This window comes from Astatotilapia calliptera, chromosome 4 (genome assembly GCF_964374335.1).
Source record: "Astatotilapia calliptera chromosome 4, fAstCal68.1, whole genome shotgun sequence".
NCBI lineage: Eukaryota > Metazoa > Chordata > Actinopteri > Cichliformes > Cichlidae > Astatotilapia > Astatotilapia calliptera.
Window position 1 is genome coordinate 14,700,231 of NC_137425.1, and position 27,088 is coordinate 14,727,318.

Below are 27,088 nucleotides of genomic sequence, written 5' to 3' on the forward strand. Positions count from 1 at the left end.
AGCGTTCTTATCTCAGTGGCCTTGCAGGTCATCTACAATCCTCCAGTCACATCTGTCATCAGCAGCTCTCTTCTATAATCTGTTAACTTTTATGGCCAAACTAACCTTTTATAACCCTTTGTGTGATATTAAAACAATACAGGTTTTTACATTTCCTGTTTCACAAAGGTTTAAAAAAAAAAAGCATGTCGAGAATTTAGACTTTTTGAATCCCTGTGACAGACTGGCGACCTGTCCAGGGTGTACCCTGCCTCTCGCCCTGTGACAGCTGGGATAGGCTCCAGCACCCCCCGCGACCCTGAAAAGGATAAGCGGAAGCGAATGGATGGATGGATGAATCCAGAATATTACATTAAAGGAATTTAGTAGAAGCAAAGCAAAAGATCAATCAAGTAATAATAATAATAATCACTTAATAAAATCACTTGAATTTTACTTACTTAATTAAGCTAATGTAGATTCCTAATACTGATCTTGGGTGGACTGAGAGAGAGGATGGGCTCATCCAGGCCTGAAGATGCATTTATTTCTGTTCCCTGTCAATATAATCCAATAGCAAAGTAACTCTATAGTGTTCTCCAATTACTTTGAAATGGTAATCCAACATTGTACGAGAAGAGAAAAAAGCCAAAAAATTATCATTCGTAAGTTCATAGTGTTCGGCAGCACCTAATCCTTTGGCTTTTTTTTTGCTGTAATTTCCAACTGTGAACTTCCAAGTCTGGATTTACTGATCATGCAGGAAACTAGAGGAAGAATCCTGAATGCTCCTAAGTGACCCCTTAGAAGCATTGATAGCCATTTGGCCATGTTGTATGCATGACTTCTACTCCCCCACCCTTCTTCCTCTAACCAAATGTGGTAAGAAGAAGAAGGCCAGAAGATGGGTATCCCATCCTTTGTTTCTTTTGCGTGTGAATATACATTCCTTTATATACTTCATGTATAATCATATATATTCTATTTATTACAAATTAATCTTGTGCATTTCAGGTTAAAGCTAAGAAAACTATATCAACAACCACCAAACAACTAAATCAGCAAATGAGAGCAGGTAAACGGATTCCACGCAAAGATGTAAACACAAAGCGTGGACGAAATGCATGAGAATCAGTGCGATGTCTTCAGCTTTCTCACTTGATGGCACGTACACGCCATCAGTGCTGAACGACGACATCTTCAGTAGTTTTCCACCACTCTCCTCTTTGCCCTGGAGGGTTGCCCTCCCACAGGCTTGTAACTGTGGCCTCCAGTCCAGGGGGTGGGGGTTAGCTGTTCTCCTGCCCTGCACCCCAGCCCCCTCCCACTATGCAATCTACAGTCTCTCTAATTATACCAAGCAAGCTATTATCCTCAAAGAGCATCAGGTAATGTTCATATGTTGATTAACGGTTTTCTTCAGTTTTTGATCCACTGCAGAATATTTTTAAGGAAAAGCCAGGCCAGGAAAATCTCCTTCATGTTTTTCTGTGTTTTATCCTTAGTTACTTTGACACAAAGGCATCTGCTGTGTATATTGCATATGCTTAAACATCTGATGAAGTATCAGTACTGATAAATGATCAAAATTATAATATTTCTGACTGTCTGAGGAAAAATTGAATCGAATTGGAATCCAACCGATTCTAGAAATCAGTGATGATAACCAGCCCTAGTGCCAAGGTAGGTATCCCCCTGCGTCAGAAGCCCGCACTGGGCTGTCCAAATCATGGACAAACAGTATCCCACAGCTGTTTATGTTTTTAAACCCATTTTGAAGAGAGGCATTTTTTTAAATGTATTGATAGCATAATGTTAAATATTCTTACACAGTTAAAAAAAACTACACGTACAATAAATTAAACCATAAAGATTTCTGTTATTAAAAGAGTTTGTACTTTATTTTATTGCAACCTGTAATTTGTTTCAGTTTACTTGTATTTGTTTTATTGTTTACAAAAGGTTTGAGGTGCGAAATACACTGCAATGGTGTTTGAAAACAAAACATGCGTGTGTGTGTGTGTGTGTGTGTGTGTGTGGTTGGAGGATGTGTTTGTGTTTTGGGGGTTATAAAACAAGATGATAGATACAAGATAATAGATAATATGCAACTTAACAGTTGTATTTTATCTATTGGGGGATGGGTGTGGCTGGGCTGATGACGGTAACAGAAAAGAGTGGCAATTTATATTTTTATTAGTATTTTTAAGGATTAAAGATGGTATTTATTATTAGGCTTTTTTTAAAAAAAGTGTTTATCACCCAACATCGTTTCATTGTTGAAAAAAAAAGGGCTCCGAGGGAGGGTGTTACCGCTCTTCCAGCCACGCCCATCTGCGCTGCACAAACACCTCCTCTTCCTGCCTTTCTCAGTTCTCCGTTCTGCTTTTCCTGCTCCCGCGTTACTCATGTTGGATTTACCTTTGTATTTTATGTATAGATGCAGTTGCAATTGTGCAGTCTGAGCCACAGAGTTCCAGTTTGTTTTTAACCGCATCGGTTTGTGGACTTTGCTTTTTGCTTGATTTTTATTTTTCCCGCCTGTTTCCTGTTTGTGTCTCACTGCTTGCCTCAGATCTCCCTCAGCAGCCTTTTCCAGCATTACTTCTAACAAAAGGTGAGCAGTTTGAACTTTTAATCTGAATTTAATATCACTGTCTCTGATTATATGTGCATTAAAGGAGAAGTCGATCACGAATGTCTAACCAGTAAAGCAGTATTGTCTGGTTAAATATTGCATTTTATCTTACAGTTTATCTTACATTTCTTGGTCATGGATGATTTCGTAAGAACCAAACTGGTTGAATGGGGGCTTAGTGAGTGGGTGGAAAAATTTAAAGGTAAAGTATTAACGTGAATCCCTGATGGGTACAGATATTGATTCTGATGTGATCTGTGAAGTAAGTTGAGAATAATCTTTATCTCTTCAACTTTATTTTTAATTACAGATCAAGAAATTGATGAAGAAAATATTTTTGAGCTTGATGATCGAGAAATTGAGAATTTGATCACAAAAGCTGGACCAAGAATGAGATTCAAGAAGAACCTCAAGCTGTTAAAGGTAATTAAGTTCTTTGACAATCATTGCTATTTTAGTGAACAGAGGTGACTTTATCTGTATATTTAAAAATGCACTGGCAGTAATAATCAGTGATGGGAAAAACCGCGTTAAAAGCAACTCTTTTACTTTTTTTCTGTAACTGGTAATCTGAGTAATTACTATTTCTATCGTTTTGTCTTGATGCATCAATCATGCAGATAAGTAAATCTCCAAAACTTGATTCTGTTCATCTGGACGTAGCGTTTTGTGTGAGAACCGTTTCGTCACTCATCCAAGTGACCTCTTTAGTTTCAGCTGACTGCAGTGCATTTGCATAATGACTGAAACCAGTCCAGTGAAGGAACAATGGGCTGGGAGGTCAGTTCCTTAATGTTAATTATGCAAATTCTCATGACCATTGATCAACAACCACTGACCAAAACCCACTGATCAATGGCCATGAATACCATTCAGAGAGTTGGGGAATGGCTGCAATTACAGCATTCTAAGATGGCGAAAGATGTACCCTTAGGCCCCCTCCTCGAAGTCAGAACAGAATCACCAATTACCAGAGTTTGATTCCTGGCGAGTGTTTTGCCAAGTGGGCAAAAACAGTTAGATGCATGAACAGGTTGGTGGTGTACCGGGGACTTCTGTTTAAGACTATGCTTCCTCCTCACCATCACCCAGTCATCTTGTTTACCCGACTGTTCGGGACAATTTGCCAGAGGGAGCTAGCCTTTGACTGGACAGGCTAAAGGGGCCTGGCTAGCTATAGGATTTTTAAGGGTGCGAAGCAAAGTCTCCAATTCTGTGATAAGGTAATTTATAATGTATTCTTCATCAGTCTGCTAGTTATAAATATAACTGCATTTAAGTTTGTTGATTGTAAAACTTGTATGCTAGTGTCCTTCAAATGTTGTTAAAGAGCAATGCCAATGCAAATAGTAATAATTTCCTGTATAACTCATATTCATCCTCAGGTCTTGCCATCCACAAGTGATACAGGTGAGACACATGTATCGTATTTATTGCATCTCATATTATTATTCTGTGTTTGCATAAAATATTGGTGCCTTTCAATCTACATAACTTTACTAAGAATAACTTTCAATGCTGAGAGAAACACATTTTTTGTTCTTATTTTTTGTTCTTATTTTTTGTTGTTTTTATACAATCAGGAAAGAGAAAATCTGATCTTCAAAGTGATGCCAGCAGGTTGCAGTCACCAGCTAAGCGACAGCGTCTGTCTATGCCAGGATTTGCAGGTATTTACGTCTCTTTCTAAACAGTGTCACAGTTTAAGCCACTATAGGGTTAAATTTCTGTGCAGCACAATTTGTCCAACATGCCAGTTTCATCTTTGATGCTAGAAATTACTTTTTCTTTGGCCTGTTGTCAAAATTTAACAGTCAGCTTGATGTATGGTATAGTAAGTTTGATTGGTAAGTGGTCACATTATGGTCCTGATATACTCTAATTCACACAGGTTTGTTTTGTTTGTTTGTTTTTTTACATGAGATTTTACATTTTCTGTTTATTCTAGTCTATTTGTTTTAAATAGTTTTTGCCTTTCTTTGTCCACAGAATCAATCATACTGTCTGATGTGAAAAGCATCATGACATTTGTACATGCCAGACTAAATGACCAAGACAAACTCAGTGATTTCTTAAAGTGAGTATTAAGTTTTTTCATATTTTGTAATGTATGGGCCTGGTTCCACTCCTGATCATGTGACAGTTTCACAAACAGATCAAAGAGAGATTGTGTTTGAAGAAACCAAAAATGCAGAAAATATCTGTAAAACATCCTCAAAAACTGCTAGTTATGTGTAATTGAGTCACACAGAGAAGATGGTCCCTTTTCAAGAGTCTTGACACACGCAAAAATAAGCAGTATATTCACATGATCAGAACAATTAAAATGATTCAGTCCAAACAAACTTTATGGATGTCACACTGGTTACACCAAGATACAGTCACAGGAATGAGTAACTACATTGATGAGGATTTATTAACCTAAATGCACTAATTGCACGTCTTTGGACTGTTGGAGAAAGCCAAAGTACCTGGAGAGAGCCGAGGCAAACATGAAAAGACAACACGTTCTCACTCCCAAAGCGTAACATGTTATGCTATGTGACAAATCGTCGGTATATTACGCTTCTGGCCACCCAACACGTCCCTATAATACGAAATCAGAAAAATGAAATGCTAACTCCGGGTCCGATAACAGGCAACCCACCCGCAGTAGATGCGCTCGGTGTGAGGTCTCGCAGCAAGCTATCAAATACGGTGCATTTCTGGGCTTTTAAAAAAAACGCTATGCGTCGCCAGGTGTTTCATCGGATTTGAGGTGTTACCTCCTTTGACAGTATCACAGTATCAGCTTAAAGCACTTGTTGCAGGCTGCTGAGTTTGCATCTTTTGCTGTGAAGTACAGCCAGGCTTTTGACCGCTTCGCCTTGGGCATTTTTAATCTGTAGCTCTGCTCTAAAAGAACGTACGTACCTGGACCCGCCTACTATCCTCGGAAACGTAAAATGATTGGCTAGAAGTGTATCACAGCTCAGGGAATAAAAGCACCGAAATAAAGCACCGAAATGTGCGCTGCTTTTCGGTCTGGTTACTACCGTTTATGTCAGATGGTACCCATCCCTAATTATGGGTATGTTACAATGTACACGGTATGAAGGTATTTTATGAATATGCTATAACTATAAGTATGTACAGGCTGTAGTGAGTGTACAAACTATGTACAGGCTATGAACAGGATTTAAATATGGTTAAAAATATGAAAACTATACAGAAATATGAAATATGAACTATACTGATTGTAGATATACAATTGTGAGTATTAATAAACAGTTGTAAACAGTTGTAGAACTATAATTATTGTATTGTACAGAATGATTGTCTATACAGCATTTACAGTAGTGCAGTTCAGATCAGTGAGATATGTGGGTAATTTCTACAGTGGTTATATAAAGTGCTAGTGGTTGTAAGGTTGGTGAACCACCACCTGAACCGGTCCATGTTATTATTTTGTGTATGAGGGTACAGTTGGCCATTTGTTTGTTTTGTCCATTGTGTGTGTGTTCAGTTATAGGTGGTTGTAGGTGTGTGTATGTTCAGTCCATGAGTTTAATGTGGGTCAGAGTTCAGGAGTCTGACAGTTGTGGGGAAGAAGCTGTTCCGGTACCTGATGGTCTTAGTCCTGTGGCTCATGTAGCGCCTCCCAGAGGGCAGGAGTCGAAGAGTCCTTGTGCTGGGTGACTGGGGCCTCTGATGATTTTCCCAGCCCTTTTCAGACACTTTCCTGTAGATGTCTTGTATGGCAGGAAGTGGTCTTTCACCGATGCGCTGGGCGGTTTTCATGACCCTCTGCAACGCCTTCCGGTCCGAGGCAGAGAAGCTCCCATACCAGACTGTTATACAGTTAGTCAGGATGCTCTCGATGGTGCAGCAGTAGAATTTCACCAGGATGTCTGAGGACAGGTGGTTCTTCCTCAGAGTCCTCAGTAAGAAGAGGCGCTGGTGAGCCTTCTTGACCAACTTGGAGCAGTTGGTCGTCCAGATGAGATCCTCGGAGATGTGGACTCCAAGGAGCTTGAAGCTGCTCACATAATCCACAGCCGTCCCTTTAATGTAGATGGGTGGATGTGGGTCAGCTTTCCTCCTGTAGTCCACGATGAGCTCCTTGATCTTCTCGGTGTTAAGCAGCAGGTTGTTGGTGTCGCACCACTCAGCCAGATGATAGTTTGGTTCCATATTCACCAATTAGTTTCTTGTGTCAGTCTGTTTGGTGTGTTGGTTCTTTGTTTAGCTATTTTACGTTATACTTTTGACTTAACAGCAGTACAACTATAGATCACAGAATGATTTATTAGTAAAATAAAACTATCAAAGTTAAGACCAACAAAGACTGATATTTTTAGGAGGTTTTGGTGACTTAACTACATTTTTTGCTGTTCCTGTTATCTACCAACTCTTGGGGGAAACATTTTAGCTTTAACTGACACAAAAAGGAAGATGCTGATCAAAACAACATACAGTAAACAATTAGTGGTGTATGTGTATAAAACTAAAATATTTAGTGATATTTCATTTGATGATCACTACCATGATTATAACTCTCTTTGAAACTCTCTTTTTTAAAGCGTGCATAAAAAGTTTTCATGACTGAATCAATTAACCCATATTTAAAATCTCGTTCATCAGGAAAAAGATCAGTGATTTGGAGACAGACAAGAGGGAGCTGGTTGGTGTCTTTGGTAAAACCGGGGCTGGAAAGAGCTCTTTGATAAATGCCATCATTGAAGAGAAGAATCTTTTACCTTCAGGAAGCATCAATGCCTGCACCTCAGTCATGATCAAAGTGGAAGCCAACGCACACAACAAGTATGAAGCAGAAATTGAGTTCATCACAAAGGAGGTAAAATGAATTCTCAAATTTGATTTGTACTTAAAACTAAATCATTTGTTATAGTGCAGTTCTTGGAGCTTAAGGCTGGGTACATGCCTCAATAAATTGCTTGTCATCTATTTTTGTAGGAGTGGAAAGATGAGTTGTGGTCATTTCATCAGCTTCTTGACAATAATGAAAATCAGGAAAAGGAAGGCGATGATGATTATCGTGATGCTGTTGAAAAGCTGTCAGCACTTTATGGAGAAGAATGGAAAGAGAAGTCCTCTGAAAACCTCATGGAGAACAAATATTTCAAAGAAATTCCAGAATTTCTCCAATCCAGGCGGAAGATATTGAGATGTGAATCAGTAAGACAAACTCATATTGCTACTATAACAGACAGGGGACACACAGGGGATGCTGGGAAGGGGACACAGGTGAAACTAGGACATCTTGGACACAAAAAGGGAACTGACCAAATAAACAAAAGACTAAGGCTACGTTCACACTGCAGGCGAAAGCGCATCAAATCCAATTTTTTTGACACTATGCGACCCATATCCGATCATGGTGTGACAGTGTGAACGGTGCAAATCCGATATTTTCAAATCCGATCTGGGTCACTTTCGTATGTGGTACTGAATCCGATACATATCCGATGTTTTAGAAAGCGACTGCTGTTTGAACGGTCAGGTCGCATTAAATCCGTCTTTTACGTCACCGACACAAGACAGACGCCAATTATCAGTACTAGAGAAGCGCCCGAGAAGACATCGCGGTCGCTTCCTGGCCATCCAGCGTAGATGTCAGTGAAACTGTTGGGAAGACAACGTTGGAGAAACGTGAACATTTTATTTGTACTGTATAATCTGCAGATTCTGACAGAAATCTGCAACTATCCTTTGAAGCACCGCTCCTCTAAAACAGCAATAAGGATATTTATTAGGTTATTTACATTATTATGTAAATAACAAAATAACTTAAAGCAAAAATTGGGAAACGTAAAGTCCGAAGTCTTTATATTAACGGCCATCTGTCAAACAATACTGTTTGCTCTGGGTCTGAAGAGCGCGCTGTGTGTGAAGTCTTCTTTTGCGCATGCGGGCCGCTTTAAGCCTTCACACTAGAGCGCGTTTGCTGTCGCATTTTATTTGTAGTGTGAACAAGCAGACAAAAAAATTGGATTTGATCAAAAAATCGGAATTGAGCATTAACACCTGCAGTGTGAACGTAGCCTAAGAACTAAAAACATATCTCACTTCTGAAAATAGCATGCAGCATAGATTCAAAAGTCCAAAAAACAAAACACTGAAAACAGATCCAGTGATCAAAACAAAACAGATCTTACTGAGATCCCACATCCCACACAATGATCTTTAGATGATCACATTGCCAGAAAAAATAAATCTGTTCTTGTAATAACTGGTTAACAAGACCCAAGTTTGGTCCAGGTCCGTGATGTAGAGCATGATTGTTTTTATTTTAAATAATCGCAGTAAGAACCTTTTCCCTTATCACACAACAGTGATCAGTTCCCTATTTTAACCTACTCTTACACTTTAAATCGCACCGTAGAAATTCACTGCTGAGCAAATTCAGCAAAGACTGAATCAAAGTGGCCACAAAGTAAATCAGTGTCTGACAGTCAGTTAAAGTGGACAACTGTGCAAAATGCCGACATGAAGTAGTTTCTGCTAATAGTAATACTGGCTGTTGAGAACAAGAGTGTTCATAGCATGATTTAAATAGAGAATAAAAAATCAAATAAATCATAAAAATCTATTTTCATTTTGGATTTGATTGATGTTTTTCTTGGTCCAATATAACACAAGGGGAAGCTTGTACATGACACAATCTGATCATTTAAATCTAAAACTGAACACTAATTACTTAACCTTTTTTATGTCACTGACTTTTTAATGAATTCTATAAAGCACTTTCTGTGAGGACTGAAATTAAACTGCACTGCTTTACTTTCATTATTTATTGCAGGCTAATGAACTTTCTGCACAATTTGTCAAGTACACAAGAAGTGAGTCAAAACAAGAAGAAGGCAATGAAGGAAAAAAGTGGTTTTGGCCACTAGTGAAGTGTGTGACTGTCAGGGTGCCAAACAATCCTTTCCTCCAGCATGTCACACTTGTGGACCTTCCTGGAAATGGCGACTGTAACAAGAGCAGAGATCAGATGTGGAAAGGGGTAATTCACATTTACTGCTCTTTGCTTATACTGTGTTGTCTGCAAACAGTCATCTTTCAATGAAGCACTGAGAGATGTTATTCTCCTTTCAGATAGTTGGAGAGTGTTCTACTGTGTGGATTGTGACTGAAATTAACCGAGCAGCATCAGAGAAAGAGGCCTGGGAGATCCTGGAAAGTGTCAGTAGTCTGATTGGAAATGGTGGCGAATGTCAGCAAATTCACTTTATCTGCACCAAGTCTGATCTTCTTGATGATTCTGATGATCTGTAAGTACATTTTGAATGCTGAGCAACTACACGGTGTTTCCATGTAAGATAAACCCAGGCTAGAATGAAACACAGAGTTTAGCCTTTGGGTCAAAGGGAGTCTGAGATGCAGATACAATTTTATAAAGTTTATTGAATATGGTGGACTGAGTAATAAAGAAAGAGGGAGTGGAATAGTGGAGAGTGGCAAAGGTAGTAGATTTTTTTTAGTTGTAGAGGGACAGCAAGAGAGAAGAGGGTGAGCAATAACAGAGCAGGAGGAGAAAGAGTTGCAACTGGCATCATTGCAGCTTTTATGTATGCACAACTGATGTGAAGTTTAATAGGTTTATTTACAATGAAAGAAAAATATAAACTGAATAAACTAATATGAACTGGTGAATTAGTGGAGAACACCACCGTAGGTGGTAGAGATGCAGTGCCACAGTCAGTCTTTAAATACAATCTAGGCGATGACAATGAGTTATATGTGTGCGACAGTCAGGGAAAGCTCAGCTTGGTCAGAAAGGGAGCCTCCCACATTTCCGCCTAAAGGCCAAGGCTACGTCCACAGCTACACTGGTATTTTTGAAAACATAGCTTTTTCTATAGGTTTGGGCTTTTCATCCACACGTAAATGGCGTTTTGGATCACTGAAAACTGAGATTTTTATAAACTCGTGCCAGCGTGGAGATTTTCGAAAACAGTTTTTGCATTTACCCGTGGACGAGGAATACGAGGAGTTAGTCACGCAACATCAAACATGACGCCACGCTGTGCGCCACGTGATTGTTTACATTTGATGAATTTTCAAAATGGGAGACAGAAACAAAATACTATCTGCATTTTTTTACACGCTTACATATACACATGCAGTTACTGCCTGCCGTATTTCAGAGAGCTGTGACTCGTGATTATAAATCACTAAGACAAATGTAAAATTGTCAGTTTCTTTCTTTATTGAATAAACTCTGGCCAAAAGAGCTAGCAAGATAAAATCCAAAATACAGTTTAGTTATTAACATTTGAAATAATGAAGGCACTTGAAAAGAAAAGAGGACATAATTCTAGTAAGTTAGGATTTGGCATGTTCTTGACAGCGTTTGACTTTGTTTTTGCGTTTACATGTGAACAGAGATATTTTTTAAAAAGTGCACACGTCGATGCGATTTTTAAAAAATGAAAAAATACCTTTGTACGTGGGGACGTAGCCCAAGAGTAAATCAAAACCACCCAGCCTGCCCCAGATTAATGATGGTGATAATAATAGTGATGATGGTAACAGTACATATATGCACATTTGTTGTAGTTCATCAGCTGATATCCATGATCGAATAGTTAAAAGAAACATTCAAGCCAAGGATGGAGTAAGGAAAGAATTCAACAAGAGAAGCAAGATTAAGGTGAGTTTTATAGACTGACAGAAAATCTAATGTAAAGACTCCATAGTTGTAAGGATGCTTTAAAATTAAATCACATTTTTCCCCAGAAACACTTCACTGATGACAGTTTCAAAGTGTTCACAGTGAGCTCCAAAGAGTTCCTAAAAGGGAAGCATCTAAGTCCAGATGAAACTGGTGAGTGAAGTCTCCGTTTTGCTAACAGAATATAAACAGCTGAAATGCACATGTTGTTTTAGTTTGCTCTGACTGAAAGAAGAATTATTTAATTTGAATTTAAGTAATGTCAAACTGGCACTGAAATTTCTTCTCAACAGAAATACCTCAACTTCAGGGATTTTTGCAAGATCTCAATGACTGTCACTCAGAGACAGTAAACTATGTGAATGGAGCTCACGGGATTCTGTCTCTGATTCACGGAGCCAACTCCGGAGGAGTGGTAAGGTCAACTAATGCTGGGAATACACTGCGATTTTTTTCAGTCGCGTTATTCAGCTTCTGCGCAAACTGTACGATTGAATCGCAGGGGTGAGAAGTTCGTAGGTCACGGTGCAGGGTCTCACACTATATGGCCTGATGATCTGATGTGCTCACACTGTGCGTCCATAACACATAACACAAAATCTGTCTCTCCCTCTCTGTCTTTTACTCACACAGACACACACACCACCACCATCAACATTACTAAATTGCTAATGAAAAACGCAGCTGCAAATGAGCAGCAATATCCATCCAACTATTTTCACGGTTGTTGTGGTCGTGATAATTTTGTGAGGCCACATCGAAAAGGCTTGGATGAGCTTGCCAAAGTTCTACAAGTTGTGCCTCCATCGCGTATGTCCAGATCACACGCTGCACTGCCGTGCTGCTGCTCCACCTTTTTCACTTCTGAAAGATGGAGCTGTGTGTGCAGTGTGAGAGGCTGCGTTGACACCCTCGCAACGAGCGACAGGATTTCAAACAGGTTTGATTTTCTTACGAGATCGGGAACTGATCGTGAGGTATTAATCACTTCTTGTTACCCCACGTATACTACACGATGCATGACACACGATTAGGGGAAAACTTGGACCAATCCCGAAAACGGTCGCACGACTGAAAAATCGTCTCAAAATGGACCATAAATCGCAGAGTGTATGCCCAGCATTAAAAGATACACATTCTCTTACATGTTGAGATTTCCAAATTTTTTCGAGTATCTTGTTTTTATAATCTATTAATTTATGATTTATTAATTGATTCATTTATTTTTGCTGTTCTATTTTACTTCTCAGGTTCTTATTACAGGACAGTGACTTTTAAAATCAATTGATTTCATAAATATATACGAAACAACAAGTTGTTTTTCTGACTTTATTCCTTCAAAAATTTTCAGGATGATAAAAAAGCCGAGGTGTGTGCAGAACTTGAGAAAAACACGAACATCCAACTTCGTAATGTCAACAAAGAAATGGAAGACACCTATACGGCTTTTGAAAAATATCTTGATGATGGCGTTGAGAAATCCAAAGGATCATATGGAGAAAAACTCAAGAACGTCTTGTATCGTGTATGTATTTTAAATATAGTTACAACAAAACAACATATTTTACATGAATATGTGTTTAAATACTTCTTCTTTTCTTTTCTGTTTTAGGGAAAGAAGGGTGGTGCTTTTCACAAGATACTGAAGTGTGTTGTTAAGAATGGTGGCGTCCACAAACCAAAGAAAGGGACCCTAATTAACCTTAATATGAAGTTGGCTTCCTGTCTGATTGACAGCATTGATGATGAATTCAGAAAGACCTTCCCGTAAGAAAAGACAAGTTCTAAACAGTCACATAATATTATCCAAGATATGTAATCATAACATATAAACTTGCCAATTCTGCCATTAATAACCACAATGTTTATATGTTTTAGAAATGACTCAGAACGTGGAGCATTCAATGGAGTCATCGATACATTTTCACTTAACACTGATTCTCTGTTTGAAAAGTACAAAAATGCTGAACTGCAGCTCAGATTTCTCAAGACAGAGGTAAGAGATGAAACTTTACTGACATAATGGACAGTAAATGGAAAACATGAAAAATTAACCTTAGTTTTATGGCTTGATGTGATTTCAAGTGATGTTCATCCATATTTCATGTTTGTTCTCTAAGGAAGAAAAAATTAAGGCAAAACTGAACAGAACGATGCGGAAACAGAAGAAAAGAGTCTACAGCAGTCTGACAGAGACAATTGAAGACATTATGGATGAAGGCTACAAGAGTAAGAAATAAGATCAGAGATTCACAAAAACACATATTTATATTTATCATTATTCAGAAAGAGAAATCTGATTGGAGCTTTCTGTCTTATTGTAGAGGCTGCAGAATTTAGTGGAAAAGACACGCTGTACAACATGAGGGAGACTATTACGGACCACGTGCACTCAAAGGAGGACATGTTTGAGAGGGCAAAAAATACCATGTTGGAGAAATTGCACACTTTGATGGTTTGTCATGTTTTATGAAAAAATGGGATGAACATATGAAGGCTTTTTCCATATTTAACTGGAATAGACTTACACAAAAATATGTTTCCATTTATGTTTTTATGCAGTATCTGAGAACCTTCTAAATGTAATTGTATTTGACTTAACACAATATTTTGATCTGTGATAAGTAATAACCATTTTTAAAATAGGAAAAAATCCTGAAGACTCTGGAGGAAACTATGAAGGAATCCATTGAACGTTCATTCAAGACTGATGGGGGCTTACTCCCAGGTAAACAGGACAATTTGCTGTATTTACATTTGATAAAGCTTCCTTCCTTTTCTCTTTATCTTTGAAATCTTTCACCTGATAGCACAGTGTATTTACCTATTTGTCTCTCTATTTTTAAAATTAACTTATAATTTACAGTCACACACACTATTACGTGAGTCACTCTTGGGGAGGAAACAATTCAAAAAATGTTTTGTTTTTCAGATGTTTCAACAGAGCTTGAGATGGTGAAGAAACATTATGATAAACTTGTAGGCACTCCAGATGATGAAACATCACTAACTGGGTAAATTCTTATACGTCATCATCAGTATTACATAGAATATTTTACATTTAAAAAAATATATATATATTTTGGTCCTTATTGCTCATTGTTAAACCTTTTTTTGGATGTTTCAGATTTGCTGACCAGGTAGAAACTGCAGAAACCTGGACACAAACAGGTCTTACCAGAGGAAGTGCTGTTTAAAACAAAAAACCATCCGATTTGGTCTCAATCATTTTCAGTTGTTTTTATTTGGTCCCTTTAAAAGTTGTTTGGTGACATTTGACTTTGATTTTGTGAATGTCATTATAAGTGATTGTGGACTTTTATTTCTGTAAGACATATTTATCTTTTAATGTTTTAAATATTGAGGCTGACAAAGAAGTTTGCGGAAAACTGAAAGAGATTCACATCACATCACTCTACATATATTTCAAATCTATTTTAATCGTTTTATTTTATGAGTTTAGTTATGGTTCATTCAGATGACAATGCAATGATATAGCACATTTCAGTACATATAAAATCAGTGTACTTAACACACTAGATAAAAAATGGTAACACTTTATAATACAGCCCACAACTAAGGTGTAATTAAATGGAACATCAATGTATTTTATCTAAAATTACAATTAAAATTGTGATTATATTTACCTACAAATATTTAAAGGTAACAAGTCATCCAGACCATTGTTCCAAGATTTTTAGTATTAATGACTCCTAAAATTTATCTTGTAAACGTTGATTGGTCAGTTAGGGTAAGTAGCTCTATCTCCATGCAGCTACAGGACTAGTTTTATCCCTCTACATTGTGTCCATCTTTTCCTCCAATAAATGTTTAATTTTAGTAGTTCTTTTCATTATGGAATTAACTGTCTGATTATGAGATTCAAAGTAGTTTTTCATCTCAACTTTTCACACTCAAATATGTGTTTTTGACAGGTTTTCATACATTAGAGCCACAGCAGAGGGTGTTTTTCTTAAAAACAATATCTGAATTGGGATTAGATGGATTTGTGTATGAAAAACACAACTATTAATAAATTTATTTGTAAAACTTAAAGTTTCTGGGGGTTTTTTCCAAGCACCCATTCATAATTCCTGTTATTCTCTTTAATTGTAAGTTTCTTGGTCCCAACAACCTTTCTCACCTGTCACCTTTCTTTATTCTTCACAAAAAAATTAATTATGAAGATTGTTTTGGCAGTAGTATCAGCTGACTCTTTTTTGATATTTTGCGCTGTTGACAGAAGTTAAGTTTGTCTAACGTGCACCTCTGTCTCATCTAACAGCCATTGTTGTTGCAGGTCTAGTACTCTGTGTCATTTGAGTCCCCACAAAAGAACTGAGTGTATTATGTATAAAAATACACTATCACATTATTTCTAAAAGCTTGTCTTACATTGTTAATCCCAATTTACCTTAGAAATAAATTATATGTTTCGGGAAATTTTTTTCTCTCCTTTTTTTTTTAGCACAATTATCCTAAAATGCCATCATTTTTGTGCATTTTTGTTCCTCTTCATTATAGCCTTACTCATAATATTATAGCGAGATGTCCTTTTAATTCTAATTTTCTAATGCTTAAAGTCTTTGAAGTAAGTCCCTGAATTGTCTTTACCCCCATTACTCCCACAGAAATCCTTATGAATATTCTGAATGTGAATTCTTTTTTTTGTTGTTGTTTGTTTTTGTTAAGTCTAATTGTTGAATGTTGCCATTGTGTTTCTTAAATTTGTACAGTCTTAGTTTAAGCAGTAGGATCAAAGCCATTCCTTTGATCCTGACCACCTCTCCAGCCACTCTGTGCTGGGGGAGGTTTTATTGTAGATACATCCTAACTTGAAGATCTGTTTGATGTTTGGTAGAGCTTCCTACCCTTTGTATGGTTTCACTGTGTTATCTTTGGTAAACCATACATTGGGTGTGGGGGAAGACTACCCTCTTTATGACCAAGGATGTTGTTCCTGCTTTTAGGTTTTATGACCCTTTGATCAAACACACACACACACACACACACACACACACACACACACACACACACACACACACACACATTCTCACATAACACCCACACACACACACTTACATACAGTGCCTTGTCTTTGTAACCAAAGGGGGTTGCAAGGGGAGGTGTTTTGTAAACTATTGTTTGAAGTTTGTCAATAAAAGGCGGCGAGAGGAGGCCACCAGCGTGGTCATTTCAACGTGCTGGTCACAGACGAGAGGCCTCCCTTGCGCAAGAAATCGATCGAACACTGTTGCCTTGCTTTTCTTTCATGGGAATAAGTCCTGGATACAGCGGGGTCTGAGTTTAGACCCAACATTTTTTGGTCCTTCGGAGCCGGAGCCTAACACATTGCATCCACCGAGGAGAGGGAGAGGACGCCACCGCAACGTCTGGGATGATTGACGTAAAGCCCTGGTGTTTTTGGCTTGCCACCAGGCCGGGAAGTTTGCGCCTGACCTCCCCTCGGGATGGATGACGATTGACGGGATCCAGAGACTCTTCCCATGAACGTAAACAAACAGTGAGTACAGAAGGCCTTAGAGAGCGTCTCTATAACCGTGTGAATGAATGTGGGATCCTAGATACGCGTCACCGTGATTCTGCGTGAAACGTTTGAGTCCCGGGGAGCGCTGGTCACGAGAGCGCACGTGGACCCAAAACAATAGAGAGCGGCTACGGGCTGTGCGTTAAACGTGAGTCCGGGAGCGCGCTAGCCGCGTGAGAGAGACGCAGGCTTCTCCGCCGTTTGGGGCGTAGAGAGTTCTCCGCCATTTGGGGCGTGGAGAGAACCTAGGTTCAGAGTCCGGAATCTCCGCCATTTGGGGCGTTGGAGAGTGTCCGAAGGTTGAATTCTCCGCCATATGGGGCGTTTGAGAGTTTTCAACAGAGAGCGCTAGCTGTGCGTGCAGACGCAAGCGATAGGCCTATGTTGTGTGTGTGCGGGCCAGACGTGGTCTGCGTGAGTGTGGCTGATTGTTGTCTTGTAATGGAGAATAAAATGTGTAAGTCTGCCTTAGAAGGAGATGTAAAATTTATGCAGAAAGTTTTACCAGGCAGCACGCAGTATGTAGGTTGTTGGTATAAGAAATGTGGATTTGAAGGGACATTAGTGGAAGTTCAGTGTAAAATGCTGGTAGAAAGAATAGCTGTAAGTGTAGCAGGTAAAACAGGTAAAGCGAAGCAGAGGAAGGAATTGCAGTTAGCAGTTGCTAAGTTGTGGCTGGAGCAGGCTCAGAAGAGGAGAGAAGCACAGAATGTTAAAAGAGCAATATTGCAAGAAGTAGTTGTGAAACCTGAGGATGAAACTACAGCTCAATCCACTGCAACTACTCTAGAACAACACCATAGAAAAGCATTAGGAAGAGCAAGAATGTTAGCAGAAAGTAGAGTCAGAGAAGAGCGTGAGAGAGCAGAGGTAGAAGTGGAGGAGAGATTAGAGGCATATTAGGAGCAGCATTGAGTCCAAGACAGACTTGGCAGGGTAGGAAACAGAAAGTAAAGTTAGTGAACACAAACGTTACAACTACATATCCATCCCTGACACAACACAAAAAAAAAACAAAAAAACAAAAACAAAACATATGGTGTTTCTGTAACAGAGTGTGAAGATGAAGAAAGTTTTTCTCCTGATCAATTCCATGAGTGTGAGAGTGTCTGACGTCATGGTGTGTGTGAAAGGTATCCAGCTGGGGCAGACGTGATTCTGCATGTCACCTGCCCAGTGGACAAAAAGAAATAAAATAGTTGTGTGGATGAATGATAGCACGAAGAGTGTTTGGTGTTTCTCAGTCTGAAACAGCTGTAATGCTATTTTCTGTTTTGGAGAAAAGTACAGTTAAAGAAAAAAAACAGAGAGATGTGTGTTGTTTTAAGCAGTGATGAGAATAATGGAAGTGTGGTGAGAGATGAACACAAAAACATACTGAAAATGCATTAACCATACTAACCCTACATGCATATACACATACAATGATACTCATGAGACCAGACAGCATCTTAAGCATGAGATTCTGTTTGTCATCTTGTCCAAGTCACTAGTAAGATGAAAGTGATACATAGACTAGTGGACTGAATATTATAGGAGGACAGATGGTTGCATCATAGAGGAGGAAACAGAATGCTGATGAGAGGTCTTAAATGAGTGAGTTGAGTGAGCTGATTGTGAGTTTCTGGTGTGTGAAGAAGTTTTACCATGGCACACATTTAGTTACATGAGAACTAAAACTTATTATGTGCTAAGACAACAGGGTTATGCTGTATGTTGTGTGTATGGCTGATTGGATGAATGTTTGAGATTAAACTGGCTGTTTGATTTGTCTTTTGTTACGATTTATCCCCCTGGCATGAAGAACACGTGTCATGATTTAAACAAGGCCTATCTTTCCTTTATTTTCTTTGATTTCTTTTATTTTCTTTCTTTTATTTTGTTACTTTCATGGTGCACTGAAAGTTTTGTTTGATGATCTCTGTTGAGCAGATCTGCACGATTAGAATCGAAGCGTCGTCGAGAAAACTGTTGCAAAGTGAGCTTCCCCAAAATTAAAATGGGCTCTTATTTGGGACAATCAGGAAACAAATTCCTGTCCAAAAGGATTCAACGAGGAAATCCAGTCTAAATTATTTTTCTTTTTGAAATGACGTTGTTTTGCTGAGCGTGGAAACGAATGCGACGATAATTTCCACAATTAGCAAAAGAAGGAATCACTGAGTGAATGAGTAAGAATTTTAAAATAAATCGGGAACTGACTGACTGACTTAACACCATTGTGTGAAGTCAACCCCCACTTGACAAAGGTGTGGATGTATCTCTGTGTGTGTCTCTGTTACAGGAGCAGAAAGATGATAGCAACATCTGAGGTTGCGTGATGGTTTAACCTTTTAAATGCCATTTTTATGTTTGTGAATCTATCAGAGGTGTGTTATTCATGGGCTTGTGGTACTCACAGAAGTTACTGTGAGAAAGTGTGTACACACCTGCGCAGCGCTAACATTTGCATTTTTTCTTACAGCATTGCAGTTTTTCATGTGATTTGATGATGTGGTTTTTAGCAGAACAACTGGTGGATGTTTGTTTCTTTATTACAGGTTTTGTTTTCTTTAAGAGTGCATGTAGCATTCAGCAGAAGCGGACAAGTGACATGAGTAAAACAAATAAGAGATTACGATATTTATGGAATAGTTTATTATGGGCTCATTTGCTGGCCACTTTTGGACCCATAATAAATATATGAGTGGAGTGACTTTGCTTAAGGGAAGTCACCGATTACATTAATGTTAACTGAGCACATGGGATGATCCATGTTTGAGGCGAATTATGGTAACAATAGTGATTTAATGATTTGAGAAAACCTGCACATGACACTTGTCTTGCTGATGCTGAATGCTTGTTACCCTTGTGATATACTTGTTTATAAGTGTGAAGTTTGATTTTACTTCCAGATCTTGTTTTCCAGGCCATGATGGTGAGTATGCAGGCTCCTGGGCCCTGTTTCAGGAAGCCGGTTTAGTGGAAAAACTGAGTAAGTATACCGTGAGTTAACGAAAACTCTGGGTTTTCGGTTTCACAAAGCGAGTTCAGCTGCAGCCTGAGTGAGTCACTATGACGACACACGCCGTGAAGCTAACCTGCCCCCTAGCAGGTTTACTACAACTAACCCTGACTGTCTCCGCCCCTTTGTCGGAAACCTGACAGTAGGAAGTGTCGGACATGGCGTGCCACTTCCTTGAAGAGCCAGTAGATCGTGAAGCCCAAATTCTCCGCAGAGCTCTCCGCCGGGAGAGAGTGATCAGAGCGCGTTTGGACATTTTATCATTTCCTGATGATTTCCTGTGCGAACGTTACCGTTTCTCAGCACAATCTATAATTTATTTGGATAACATCCTCAGGCCATATATTACGCATGTGACACATCGCGGACATGCTCTCAGTTCATTGCATATTATTTGTATTGCACTTCGGTTTCTTGCAAACGGGAGCTTTCTGTATAATATTGATGACGCTGAGCACGTTTCCAAGGCTACCGTCTGTCGGGCAGTCAGGAATGTTACAGTTGCACTGAAACGTCTCCTGCACTCGTTTGTGGTGTTCCCCGGTCACAGACCCACAAGATTTATCAAAGAGGGATGCCACAAAATTGCAGGTATCAGGATGACCAAAACTTAATTTATGATGTGGTGATACTTGAACTACTACTTAAATTTTACATTTATTTTCAGGGTTCCCAGGCGTGATTGGCTGTATAGATGGCACTCACATTCCAATTATTGCTCCTTCAGTAAATGAAGGAGACTATGTGAACAGGAAGTCTTTCCACAGCATTAATGTACAGGTACATAGTTCCCTGTAGCATGTCAAACTAACAAATTATTTCATTATAGTAATGGATGCTAATTTGTGTTCTCTGCACTGTGAAGATCATATGTGATGCTGCCAACATTATCACAAATGTGGAAGCCAAGTGGCCAGGCTCTGTCCATGACTCACAAATATTCCGTGAATGTACACTGAGCACAAAATTTGGACATGGTGAGTTGAAAATACTTTAAAATATATAAAGACCAATTGCTTCAGGGACATTTGAACTGAAGTGTATCCTTCTGTCTTAGGAGAGTTCACTGGCTACTTGCTTGGTGATAGGGGGTATCCATGTTTACCCTATTTGCTTACCCCTTACTCTGACCCTGAACCGGGCCCACAGCAGCGATATAATCTGGCTCATTGCAGGACAAGAGCCAGAGTTGAAATGACTATCGGAATGCTTAAGGCCCGGTTCCAGTGCCTGCAAAGGCTCAGGGTCACCCCAGAAAGGGCATGTGACATTATTGTGGCATGTGTGATTCTTCACAACATTGCCACAATTAGAGGAGAACACTGTCCTTCTGAACCAAACATCAGCAGTGATCCAAACCATGAACATCCTGACCCTCCCACGGACATACAAGATGGAAGTGCAGTCAGAGACACCATATGTCACAATCATTTCTTTTGACCCATCACCTCAACATGTTGAAAGAAGAATAAACAGATTTTTTGTTCAACTGGCTTTATTGGTCACCTGTGTTTCCTGTACACAAAGTATTAAAAGATGTAAACCTCATAAAGTGTCTCTGTTGCTTCCTCCTCTGTAACAGCTGTCAATGTTTCTTCATTATTTTCCTGTAGTAAAGAAATAAACAACATTGCTGTTCTACTGTAAACTCATATAATCTGTGGAGTATTACTCACAACTGCATGTTGGTCTGGCTCAACAGGAGGCTGCACCAGATGCAGTACACCACCACCATCAACTGATAGAATATGAGGTTTATACAGGTCACTTATAACTTACAAGGGACCAAATGGCAATTAACAAACATACCAAGCACCTTACACTTCATTGTCATTATGCTCTCAAAGACAACCAAGACTGAGGGAAGGCAAAATCAGTAGGAAAATAACTTCACTACAAAATAATCCATTATGGTAAAGAGTTTATCAAATGAATGAGTAGCACTGCAAAGGTGACTGTGAAGAAAGGATGTATGCACATCATGTATTATTTTGAATTTACCCCCTATGTAGGCACTTGTGTCTTGCGGGGTTATTGACTCAGAGGATGTCCCCGCAGAGATGCCTTCGGCCACAGGGCGCCCACTGTTTTGGCTGAGGGCCAACTGCTCAGCCTCTGTGAGTGGTGGTGGTGGTGGAGGACCCCCACCTGTTTTTCGGGCCTCCGCTTTTTTTCTGTTGGCTATAACGGGCCACATTTGAGCATACAGAGTAAGCAAATATGTACTTGTAATGTGCTCAGATAATTTCAATAAGTGCTTACAGACAGAAAATTAATGTAGCCTCTAACTGCAATTGATTTACATGGGACAAACAGACCAAGCACTATGGCTCATAATACAATTACACCTCACCTGTTTGGACTATATTTTTATATTTCATTTTTACTTGCTGCCAGGCACGTTTGGGGCCTGTTGGGTTGCACCTGCGCTCACATCACAAAATAAAATGTATAAAATAAAAAATAAAATAAAATAACGTGTTAAATGGGTGGAAATCCCTAGATCAATGTTTAAATTAACACTCACGCATTGACTCTGTCGGCTATGTTTTGCCATGCATGCTCACTTTCTTTTGCAGCTGTCGCTGTGTTACTTTTTTCCGCGGAATTTGCATGTTATCGGCATATGCTGCCATCAGAATTTCGGCCTCAAGCGCTGTGAAATACATTGACCGCGCCTTCTTTCCCTCCGTCTCCATGGTGACTCACTTAATCTGTGCTCCACTGATCAGGGCTTTATGTATCCTCGTCCGCGCGCTTCACTTGGGGTTAAAGCAACTCCGCGTTGACTGAACTAATTGTTATCAGCCTTTCTGAAACCGAATATTCCGAGTTGGACAGTTCGGGGTTACTCAACCCTGCGTATCGTTTTTCACTCTGAGTTTTCTAAACCGGCTTCCTGAAACAGGGCCCTGGTGGAGCCAGTTTTTAAGACAGGGATCCAGGTTTGGTGAGTTGACGCATGAGAAGTGTCCATGCGTCAAGAGGTGGGGTCCAGAATTAATATTAAACAATGTTTTCTATTATTGTTGCAGTGATTTGTGTGATTAGCTGTTTATTTACAAGTATTAAACCTATGCAAGTGGTGCATCCATGTTCAGATGAGGCTTTGATGGCCTATAAGTGAAGTTCACTGATTACAATGTGGAATAACATTGAGATGTTAAATAATTTGGAATAAATTATGGGAAAACGTAGGAGATTAATGAGTTTAGAATAAACCTGCAATGATACTTGTCTCTGTGATGCTGAATACTTTATTACTCTTATGATCTACAGTTGGTTGCAAATGTGAAGTTGTTTAAATTTAAGACTTTGTCTTCTGTGATACAGGAGCTGGGAGTTAAACAAGCTGAACATTTAAGTGCTGATTAATGTTCTTACACAGGGTTACAGCTTGGAGTGAAGCTGCTCCAAGGGACAAACCCTGGAGATTGTTTTAGGGAGACTGTGCAACACTCTTGTACATGTCTCATTGGGGAGTTGACACATGGCGAAAGCCGTGTGGCGAGAGGAGTGTCATTTTTTTCAATTTGTAGATGTCGTGAGGTGCCATGATGAGAAGGAGAGACTGAGAGGATCGTCCACAAGATGGAAGCTGAGGCCTGGAGGGAGTCTTCAGGAGGATCGGAGATCACCTTCAGCACAGAGAGCTGTGCTACTGGGCTTCCAAAGGATTGTCACAAGGAGACTTTCAGCGTTGGAAAATGGAACCTGAGGGAGCGTGCCAAGCTCCAAAAAGTGACAGCGCAGAGGAGGTCCAGCGATGGACTTGTGGTTCTGTGAACAGCACAAATGCCAGGTGACTGTAAAATAACTAACAGCACTTTTTCCACAAGTGAAGCCAGTAACTTACTATCCTAAAAGATTAGCTCTAGTTGCTCGTGCTTTACCTCCATGCGTGAGATCAGTATGTGCAGCAGCTTAAGCTGTACAATGTTTCAATAGTTTATTTCACCTTTTGCAATTGTTAGTTCCACACGAGGTAGATGTTTACTATTGCAGACTAAACTTACATTTCTGTCACCTACAAGACACTTGTCTTTAATGTTACTGTTACTCTCACAACCACACATATTACCATAAAGTGGTGCAGAATTCTGAATCTGTCAAACCCTTTTTGCCAACGGAGGAGGACACTTCTCATGAGTGTAGAGAGCGCGAGGAGAAGACGTGTAAGCTGAGGGATGACTTAATAGATGTGCCACTCGTTGAGGGAAAGGTTTGGTTTGTTGATGATTTGAGTTTTACAACAGCAGAGGGACAGACTAGAACACGTTTTACTGTAGCTGACAGTGAGAGAGAGTTATCTATGTAGGACAACTAGCATGTTTCATGTTTGCTTGAGCAGCAGAGATGCTAGCTTTAACGGAAGCGTGTAAAGCTGTAGAGAGACAATATACACTGATAGGTAGTATACATTTGCTACTGTACATTTCTTTGTAGTGCAGTGAGTGAGACGAGGTGTGACAACCTCTACAGGGAAACCTGCAGAACACACCAAACTCTTGCAAATTCTGCTGGATGCAGCGTTATTAACCAGTGGAATTGCCGTTTGTAAATGTGCAGCACACATGTGAGGGAAAGATCCGGTTGCATTAGGGGAAGTTTTTGCAGATAAGATCGCAAAAGAGGCAGCTTTAGTTAAACATGGTGTTAACCTTTTATCAGTACAGCATTAGCAGACATGCAGGCCCACTCACCTACTGCAGGACAATAGTTGTGACTTACAGAGGGAGCAAGCTTGCAGGATGATTTTTTTATCTGTGTGATAAACCAGTACTGCCTAATAATTTGTATAAGACTGCTGCTATTTTGAGCCATTGGCTATGCCATGTCTCAAACAGGAGGGAGATGAGCAGTCGTTATACTCACTCTAGGATTATTAAATACTTTAAAAAAAAAACTTTTGCAGACAGTAAAGTTAAGATTTAGGAAGACAGGCAGGACATGGTTAGACTGTATAGAATAAGTACATGAGGATTACTCCAACAGAGAATGGTCTGACTCTTTGAGATTACACATGTTAGAGCATTTAGAGTTCCAGTCTTCTGTAGTGATGATAGAAAAGCAGAAGAGAGAGCATATTAGCAGATTAGATGCTTGAAAATGTTTAAAAGTAAAGTAGTCATGAGAACAAATGATCTGCCAGATGATTCTGTTTCTTCGCAGGAGCAGAGCCTGAAGTCTGGAGATTGGATGATGATAAGGCCATGGAGAGGAAGTGCTGGTCCAGTCCATGGTGGGAAGGTCCATATCGGATGCTGCTGACGACGACCACAGTAGTGAAGATTGCTGGAAGGAACACTTGGATACATCAAGCGCACTGCAAGAAGGTGACACACATCCAGGCCAGCTCGGAGTAAGTGGCAGGAAGACCGGGAACAAAGGGGGGGAAAGCCTCCAGGGCCCCTCGTCTCAATCCGGTGAAGAAACCAACTGAGCCACAGGTACTCATCAGAATGGCTGGGAATGTGCTGTGCATCTTCTTGTGCCTGTGGACCCTGAGTGGGATGACAGGAGCGCATTGGGACAGAGCAAATCACACCCAGTACCCGCATGGGTTTTCAACCAACTACTGGTGGCAGTTTAAGAACACAACCGGATAGCATCACTTGGAGCGAGACAGTTTGTTTGGTTGCTTTAGCAACACATCCAGGAACACTGCCAACTTTTCAACTTTCCAATTCCTCATAACCTGAATGGAAGGTTGATTCACCAGTAGCTGGGAAGGTGAACTGCTCTGGTGAGACAGACCTGCTCGTCTGACTCAAAGAATATGACTTGTTGCAGGACATTATACAGTTAAACGAACTGGAAACAGGCCAATTGCCTATGTGTACGAAGGACAATGGATTAGCCCAAGTTGGAGATTAACCATGGAACATGGTAACATCACTTATTCTTTTGTCTTCTGCAAGAAGGATGTAAACAGAGAAGCCTTTTGTCTACATTTACATCATGAACACTTGAGGTTTTGAGCCAAGAAGATCAAAACAGCTGGATCCAATTTCCTTTACAAAGCTTTTTCTGTGGTGACAACAGGACAGGAGAAGAGTTGTAAATGCAGATAATTCACAAGTTGACTCTAACCCCCACAGGATGCCTACAGTGAGAAGATTTGGGGGGTTGATAGGAGTCATAAAGAAGGGTGTTGACCAGGCTGCAGCTTTGAAGTTAGCTGAGAGCCACATGGACAAACAATAAAGTCAACTGATGCGTTTAAATACCTATGTCTATATACAGTTGGATTGTAGTGACATATGATTTTTGAGAATGATGATTCTTCTTGTTTGACCTTTGACATTCAGTTGTTTACTTGAAGAAATACATAATGAATTGCACGACAGGAGTAGATCCGCCACAAGGCTGGATAGCTTGGTTACTGTCTGGTCCTTGGTGGCATCTTCTTTTGAAGATATTAATTCCTGTTTTTGAACTGTTGATACTGATTTGCTTATGTATAGGATGTAGTTTACTGTGCATGAATGAAATCTACACTGACACTGTCTAAACAAAGGGTGCATAAGTTGAAATTTAAGAACAATGACAAAAAGGAGGGAAATGTTAAGTCTAATTGTTGAATGTTGCCATTGTGTTTCTTAAATTTGTACAGTCTTAGTTTAAGCAGTAGGATCAAAGCCATTCCTTTGATCCTGACCACCTCTCCAGCCACTCTGTGCTGGGGGAGGTTTTATTGTAGATACATCCTAACTTGAAGATCTGTTTGATGTTTGGTAGAGCTTCCTACCCTTTGTATGGTTTCACTGTGTTATCTTTGGTAAACCATACATTGGGTGTGGGGGAAGACTACCCTCTTTATGACCAAGGATGTTGTTCCTGCTTTTAGGTTTTATGACCCTTTGATCAAACACACACACACACACACACACACACACACATTCTCACATAACACCCACACACACACACTTACATACAGTGCCTTGTCTTTGTAACCAAAGGGGGTTGCAAGGGGAGGTGTTTTGTAAACTATTGTTTGAAGTTTGTCAATAAAAGGCGGCGAGAGGAGGCCACCAGCGTGGTCATTTCAACGTGCTGGTCACAGACGAGAGGCCTCCCTTGCGCAAGAAATCGATCGAACACTGTTGCCTTGCTTTTCTTTCATGGGAATAAGTCCTGGATACAGCGGGGTCTGAGTTTAGACCCAACAGTTTTCTTTTGTTTTTTTTAAGGAAATCTAAAAAATTAAAACCAGAATAAATATCAGTCTGTCATCAA

At 39.7% G+C, this 27,088-nt stretch overlaps 1 protein-coding gene across 1 annotated transcript; it reads left to right on the forward strand.

Moving 5' to 3' along the window:
• Positions 1–2,332: 2,332 nt before the first annotated feature.
• Positions 2,333–27,088, forward strand: LOC113020767 (nuclear GTPase SLIP-GC-like). Its single transcript, XM_026164992.2, has 22 exons — positions 2,333–2,596; positions 2,732–2,819; positions 2,928–3,040; positions 4,003–4,027; positions 4,201–4,287; positions 4,607–4,694; positions 7,241–7,454; positions 7,574–7,795; positions 9,420–9,626; positions 9,719–9,894; positions 11,183–11,276; positions 11,363–11,450; positions 11,591–11,712; positions 12,649–12,822; positions 12,910–13,064; positions 13,176–13,293; positions 13,418–13,526; positions 13,622–13,752; positions 13,944–14,025; positions 14,230–14,311; positions 14,425–20,629; positions 20,715–27,088. Exons 2-21 carry the CDS (start codon positions 2,753–2,755, stop codon positions 14,492–14,494), a joined length of 2,424 nt encoding a protein of 807 aa, XP_026020777.2. The 5' UTR covers positions 2,333–2,596; positions 2,732–2,752; the 3' UTR covers positions 14,495–20,629; positions 20,715–27,088.